The sequence below is a fragment of the Channa argus genome, chromosome 7 (genome assembly GCF_033026475.1).
Source record: "Channa argus isolate prfri chromosome 7, Channa argus male v1.0, whole genome shotgun sequence".
NCBI lineage: Eukaryota > Metazoa > Chordata > Actinopteri > Anabantiformes > Channidae > Channa > Channa argus.
Window position 1 is genome coordinate 1,345,489 of NC_090203.1, and position 7,012 is coordinate 1,352,500.

Here is a 7,012-nt window from a genome sequence, read left to right on the forward strand (position 1 = left end):
AGTGAGCTGTAAGACCAGAAGGTCACCGGTTCAAATCTCAGCCAGCCTATGTGGAGTTTGATTTCAGATGAAGTTAATATTTTAGAGTGATGATGTAAACTGTTTGCTTTGACACTTCTTCATGTCAGTTTGAGTTTATATGCAAACGTTCCCTTGAAATCCAATGAACACAGAATTAGTTAATTTTTTTATTAATTTTTGCCACTAGTGCTACAAACTCCAGTGCTGTGTCCTATAACTGAGCTCTGTTTCTCTGTGTCTGCAGTGGATCAGATAAATGTTGAATATTAAAACTGCATGATTCTTTGCAGTGCAGCTGAAGTTAAATGCTCCAAAAATCTCCCTCAGTGTCTACGGGCAGAGGGTCTTTGATTCTTGGGACTGTTTTAAAGTGAAGTGAAGTGTTCCACATTAAAAAATGGTGACGTGTTGGGACACAGAGCAGGACCCACCGTGTTTTCCAGGTGCCAGCTCGTTTGACTTATTCTCAGAGCAGTGTTGGCCTTTGTACTGGATGCTTCTCTCGTCGATCACGTTCATCTCCTGTAAACCAACGAGTGAAAATTAGACCTGTATGGATGAGATTTGCCAAATGTGAGCTTCTTCCTCCCCCACTGAGATGGCATCGACGTCACAGGGAGAGCTCCAAAGCAAATGATGTCTTTGGACCCCAAACTTGTGTTTGTTTATAATTTAGTAAACTGGTTTAACATGCACCAAATCTACAGTTGCTGTCCGCACAGACTGTCAGTGGATTATTTCAATACTGCTGAAAACCTAAACACATGATGAATCTTTGGAAGAAACTTCCAGTGTTTCTTCTTCTGTTTTGTGAGCAGGTTTATGGACTTTTCATTCATAATAAAATAATAAAAGAGTAAGTCACACAAACTGAGCTCTGACACACAGTCAAACATTGACTTTCTCTTTTAGACCTGCCTGCCAAATTTCCATGTGCTAATTTTACACCTACATACATTCAACACCTACATTGGTGCACGTGACGGTGGTGTTTACATCGGTGCACGTATGCAGCGTCATCGTTCCTCCGTCTATGTTCTTGCAGGGAAATATGCAGTCATTGCTGATGCTGCTGAAGTGCGCAATGGGCTGCAAGACAAAACCACACAACAAGTTAGCAAGCTACTGTTTGGATATCAATGCATCATGTAAACATTCTCAGTTTGTCCAAAGTTTTGGAGTCAAGTGTTTGACCTGGTTATGGTCAGAGGAAACATTAGGAATCATGCTCGTATTGATGCAGGATGAGTTTATTGATCACTCTGTGCAGGACGCCCTGATTGCATTCACACCTGCAGCGCAGCGGCACCAGGTGTGACATCTACCGCCTGCGTTGTGATGTGTGTGTGTGTGTGTGTGTGTGTGTGTGGACATCTTTACCATGTCATGGATACTGCAGGTGTGTTCACAGTCTTGCTCAAGTGGGATTGTGGGGCTTCCACAACAGGAATAGAAGGAGCTGTATTCCCTCACCTCTGAGCTTCCACTAACAGACCTCAGAGCAGCTGATAAAAGACAAGGAGGATGTTGGTGAATAGAAATTGTGCCAGAAATGCGGTTTGATTTCCCGCCACAATACGTTTGCTGTGACTGGAGAAAGAAAACACCTTAAAGAAACTTTAGAAAACAGAACATCCTTGTTTCCCCTAAGCCCGTGTTTGAAGCAGAAACAAAGAAAAGAAAAGCCGGATCCCTGTGTTCAAACAAAGCCGCTGCTTGAGTCACTGTGGGGATTTCCTCGTGCAGGTTTACACAGCATTATCTATTTCCTCTTATACTCTGGAAACTACCGGGAAACCACAGGGAAATCCCAGCGGGTGCTTTCACTTTCCATAAGACTCGACGTACGTTTCAACGAGTTAAAAATAAAGTCTAAAAAACTTCATTAACTGTCAGTATGAGACCTTAAAGCTAATGATCCAGCTTTGCGGGCTCTCGGCTCTTTCTTTACCCAGAAACTCATCTGGTCTGTGGCAGTGTCGAAGTTCAAAACGCCGGTCAAAAACGCAAATGCAGCAAAGCTTTCTGGTGTTTCAGAAATCGACAGGGTCCCATCTTTAACTCGGCTCACGCAGAACTGACTTTGATCCAGCGATTGCTGTTTAATTGATGAGTTGGGAATAAAAATCGAAAAAAAGAGAATCGAAAAACGCTTCGAGGCTACAATAAGTGTAATTCCAATGCAGATTAAAAGCTGTCAATAAAGTTCATCCGGAGTCTTTGCTCTTTCGCATGTGGTTCTGCTGCCATTTATAAAAAAGGGAACCTTGAATTGGCGGATTTGAATGCAGTTTGGAGCTCGTAAAACCGGACTTTATTTAACATAAACCACCTCCGACACGTCAATCAGTCCCAGCTTAAAGTCACTTTAAGCTCGAGACTGTGCAGCCAAGTTACTCACCTCCAAATACGAGGGAGACATGCAGCTGAATCCAAACGGCGCACAGCATGTTGTCTATCAATTTTCCTATCTTTCATAATGATGCGGTGCATCTGTCAGCATCTGTCGGCATCACACGTGCTGACGCCCCCTCCAGTTCTTCTGTGCCACCTCCATCTAACCACGCCTGGTGATGAAGTGGTGGATTTCCCCCCCTGTGAACGCTCCGCCTTTCACGTAGGACTTATAAATGTTGTTGGCCGCTCATTTCCCTCAGCTTCTCGCACTCAACCTCCAACATTTGTATCCTTCATCATTATTATCATCATCATCATCATGTCTTCACACGCGCTGAGCCTCGCTGCGCTCCTCTCTCTGTGTAAGTCATTTTTGACACATCTGCCTTTTCTTAAATGTATTTTGTGCTTTTATTCAGATTATTGTCATCGCGACAAAAGTGAACCTAAAGGTCTGTCTCCTTGTGTTGCTCCAGGTGTGTGTCTCACAGTGGGGAAGGCTGTCACCGAGCTGCTGCTGGAGGTGACGTCCGTATCCGGCGAGGACTGTAGTCTGCTGTGCACAGCCGAGGCCAAAGCCGGAGTCCAGTACCGAGCCCTCAAATGGTACAAGGTAAAAATGTGATTCACTGCCTCTAAGAGCTCAGAGAAAATCCTGTCATTTCCTTTTTCTTTTCTAACTTCACAACTTAAGGGAGACGTGGGTAATAATTGTCATGTCTTCCTGTGATTGGCTTATTTGAAATCACGTGACTGCAAACCGGCGCCAAAGGTTCTGTTGCTGTTCTAATGCAGCAGCTGGTGTAATAAAAATGTGATGAAAAGAATGATACAAATACATGGTTCACCCTTATTAGCAGCAAAGTATTCAGGCCAGTAATGATGCCTTACTTTTTAAGGAAAGTACTAGCAGTAACACGCACTTCTGAATGTGATGTATAATATGAATATGAAAATAATCATGAGGGTAAAGATTTAATATCTTAATACAAACATAAGTTGCCCTAAAATGACCCAACATAAAGAACTTTTTCAACTTTTTTGTTTGTTTGTTTGTTTGTTTGTTTGTTTTTAATAAAAAGGTTTGACACAAATGTACTTCATCCTTATCTGTCAGCTGATGGGATTTGTTGTGTTGTCATGATGACAGTGTGTGTGATGTCACATGTCATCACATGATTTGATGTTGTCACATGACCAAAGTGTCCCAGCACATGTGAAGATGGGAATGTTTTGGATGAAATGATGATCACTGTTATGTGCATGATGGAAAATTTAGTCTATAAAGGAAACAAGTTAAGACAAAGACAGAAAACAATAGATTTGAATACATTTAGAGTGTTGAGTGGAGAACTTTGTGTTTAGAAATCATCACTACGTGATAACTAATGGTTCAGTGGTAGAAGTACTGTGTGCAGTTCTGATCCTTATGTTGTGATGATGCAGCAGGTCGAAGAGACTCCAGTGTCTCGTGTCAGCGGCCTCCTGACCAGAGACCTTCCCGATGGCCCGACGAGGTGGTTTACCAGCTTGGACCGAGAGGTGGAGCTGCGGGACTCAGGCCGCAGCATCTTCCTGCCAAACGTGACGTGTAGCGACAGCGGCGTGTACATCTGCCACCTGGCAGCACCTGTGGGAGAACAGAACAGAGAGGGGCGTGTTCTTCTCACGCTGACAGGTAGATCTCTTAGCTTTTCTGAGTCTCTGTCGGGAAAAACCTTTAATTAGAGTCAGACTGTAGCTCTGTGATGCACCTCATGCAGGCTCAGACTTGAATAACTTTCCATTTTGTTTCCAGATTGTGCTGACAGTTCCACAGAAGAACTGCTGACAGACACCTACTTAGTCATCTTTGCCTCAGCGGTGCTGATGCTGGCACTTCTAATATTCCTCATAAGTTATGTAAGTAATGGACTCTGTCTGCACACACTGAGGCCTATTCCACAACAGGCTGTAACATTATTTCTAAGTGCATTTTCCCACATGTTCTACAGGCTTGTCTGAAGAATATCACCAAAGAGAGAAGCAAGACAACGAAGAAACAATTTCTTCTGAATGCGCCACTGAAGCCGCTTGAAAAAAAGAACTTGAAGTTGATCTACACTCTTGGTCCTAAAACGTCCACGATGGAGCATGTGTGTGTTTGAAGCCGGAGCAGAAACATCAGAGGAAGACATGCTGGGGGTGATGTGCAAGTGTCCTTCCCTCTGTGAAGTGGATCCACAGCTTTCTCTTTTTTTAAACCAGAGGTTCCATGAACTGTTACTTGTCCTCAGTTGGTTCTAATGCTAATTGAATTTGTGATCAGTAAAATTCATTTTAGGAGTCAAAATCCGCAGAATCAAAGAAGAAGGACAAAGGACAATTTGGGTGGGACAAGCAGGGACATCAATGTTTATTTCCAGAGAAGATATTGATCAAACGGAAAGACAAAACAAAAGCACATGGCCAGTCGACAAAAGTCAGGTTTAATTGGACTCTTACTCATTAACTCCAAAACCAAAAAACAGCTTTTAGCTGCAAAAAAGAAACGTGGACACACACAGAGGGACTTTCGAGATCCAAGTGGGTCTCCTGAGGCCCAGGGAGCAGAGCGGGCTGTCGGTGGTTAGTTCAGTCGGTCAGTGGGGTTTAGGTGGCTGTTGTGTGGATTCTAAAGTGCTGTGCAAGTGCTTTTATAAACGACAGTATTTGAAACCAGTGTCCATTATATGCAGTAGATGGATGCATAAATATATAGAATAATACCTTATAATTACCATAGGATGACAAACTGTAATTCTATTATTATTATTATTATTATTATTATTATAGTATTAACAATGTAGCACAAAACTCAGATTAGTTCAGGGCCACATGATGAAAACACAGCCATCGCTGTGCATCTGACTTTTAAAGTAAAGCGATGGGTGTAAAAGACTTTGTATAATCATCGTTTGAAGCAAAGATTGTGGGAAAACATAGTGTAAATATTCACTGATTATGAATGAATGACGGCACAAGATGCTTCTCACTATTGTCAGGTAATAATAGACCTGATATCACTTATTGATATGTGATTATTGCAACTAATCCCTGTTTGCAGTGTGTGTGTGTGTGTGTGTGTGTGTGTGTGTGTGTGTGTGTGTAAGTGGACATTTAGTTTGAATGATTTTCTGAAAACTCATGGCTAATGAGCTGTGATGCTCATTTTATTGTTAAAGGCTGGCAGGCAGAGCCTCTGGCTGTTTTTGTTGTTTTGATGCATTAATGCTGTCTTTTAATCTGTAAGGTACTAATTCTTTGTTATTCTACAGTACAAAGTTGACTCACGTGTGTCTTAAGTCTGCATGACTTCACATGTGATTCATTTTATTTTAGCTAGAGAGAAATGAGCTCATGTGCCCTTTGAAAACAAGAAGTGAGAGTCACTGACGCCTCAGCTCGGCTCTGTTTGTGTTCTGACCTTTACGGTGTTATTGAGGGGAGAATCCCAGACAGCTACATCATGGGGATTTTTTTCAAATGAGGAACTTAGAAATAACAATAATAATCTGATTGAAGCTGTTTATGTTGCTCTAGACTGGATGTTTATTGTTGTTTGTATGTGTGATTAGTTCTGAATAAATGTGTTTGTAAAAATATTTGTAGCAGACAAACATGAAAACGTTCAAGCTGTAACTGAAGAAACGGTAGCATTCTGCATGACTGAGTTGTTGTAATAGTTCGTTCCATTACCTGGATGTTTATTCTGTATGTAGGTGTTAAAACAGTACAGGAGCTTTTATATTTGTAAGACTTTTCTAACTCTGACAAAATGTTGTGGGGCAAAACATTTGAAATTGAGAAGTAGCAAGTTGTGGAAATGATTCTGCTCCATACTTTGACTTTGCTGTGGTTATTTGTGCTATAGTGAGATTGTTGTTTGACTTCAGCCTGTCTGGAAATGATTTATAAATCCAGGACTTACAGAGGGCTAAAGATTTGTATGTGTGTAAATGTATCATCATTCAAAATATTTTCTAATTTTGCATTTTTGCACTTCGGCTGTGTGACAAATCAAGCTCCCTACTTGTTGTTTGTGTTTCATGTTGTGTGTCTGTCTAATAAACTTTTTGTATACAAGTATATTTGATGGTTCTTGCTTTAATACTGGCTGTAAGTTAATCAGCTGAGCTGCTACAACATCATCAGGTTTCATTCAGAGTTGGTGACATGGTTCAATATAAAAAACAATGTTGCGGTGCAAACTTCAGCTTTTATACTGGTGCTAAAGAAACAATTGGCACTGAATACTGCAGGTTTTGCAATGTTCAAGTTAATCCTGTAACTGTAATATCACATGCACAATGAAATTGAAGACCTGGTGAAGTATTAAAAATATTAACATCACTTTATTAACATCACTCTCATAGTGTGGGACACTAAACACTTGATTAAAAGGCCAAAATTGATGCGACAAAGTTCCAGATCTTTTTTCTCAAACTTTGTTTGGTAGGGACCATGTAGAGAAACATTAAGCTCAAATGAGACAGAGATGTACTAAGCATGGTTATAGCTATGTAGCTAGGTTCGGTCTGTAGCCCCTAATTGTCCCTAATTCTGACCTTTAGTT

At 41.2% G+C, this 7,012-nt stretch overlaps 1 protein-coding gene across 2 annotated transcripts; it reads left to right on the forward strand.

Moving 5' to 3' along the window:
- Positions 1-2,488: 2,488 nt before the first annotated feature.
- Positions 2,489-6,525, forward strand: cd83 (CD83 molecule). 2 transcript variants are annotated; one of them, XM_067510077.1, is made up of 5 exons: positions 2,489-2,780; positions 2,895-3,031; positions 3,865-4,096; positions 4,217-4,320; positions 4,413-6,525. In XM_067510077.1, exons 1-5 carry the CDS (start codon positions 2,501-2,503, stop codon positions 4,563-4,565), a joined length of 906 nt encoding a protein of 301 aa, XP_067366178.1. In that variant the 5' UTR covers positions 2,489-2,500; the 3' UTR covers positions 4,566-6,525. The 2 variants fall into 2 exon arrangements, with proteins under 2 accessions (XP_067366178.1, XP_067366179.1); XM_067510078.1 differs by having other exon boundaries at positions 3,868-4,096.
- Positions 6,526-7,012: the final 487 nt, after the last annotated feature.

Bases quoted from the DNA above. Each gene is read 5' to 3' on its own strand.
- cd83 (XM_067510077.1), top strand. From the start codon at position 2,501: ATGATGCGGTGCATCTGTCAGCATCTGTCGGCATCACACGTGCTGACG. The intron at 2,781-2,894 runs GTAAGTCATTTT...GTGTTGCTCCAG, and splicing joins CGCTGCGCTCCTCTCTCTGT to GTGTGTGTCTCACAGTGGGG. The intron at 4,321-4,412 runs GTAAGTAATGGA...CATGTTCTACAG, and splicing joins TAATATTCCTCATAAGTTAT to GCTTGTCTGAAGAATATCAC.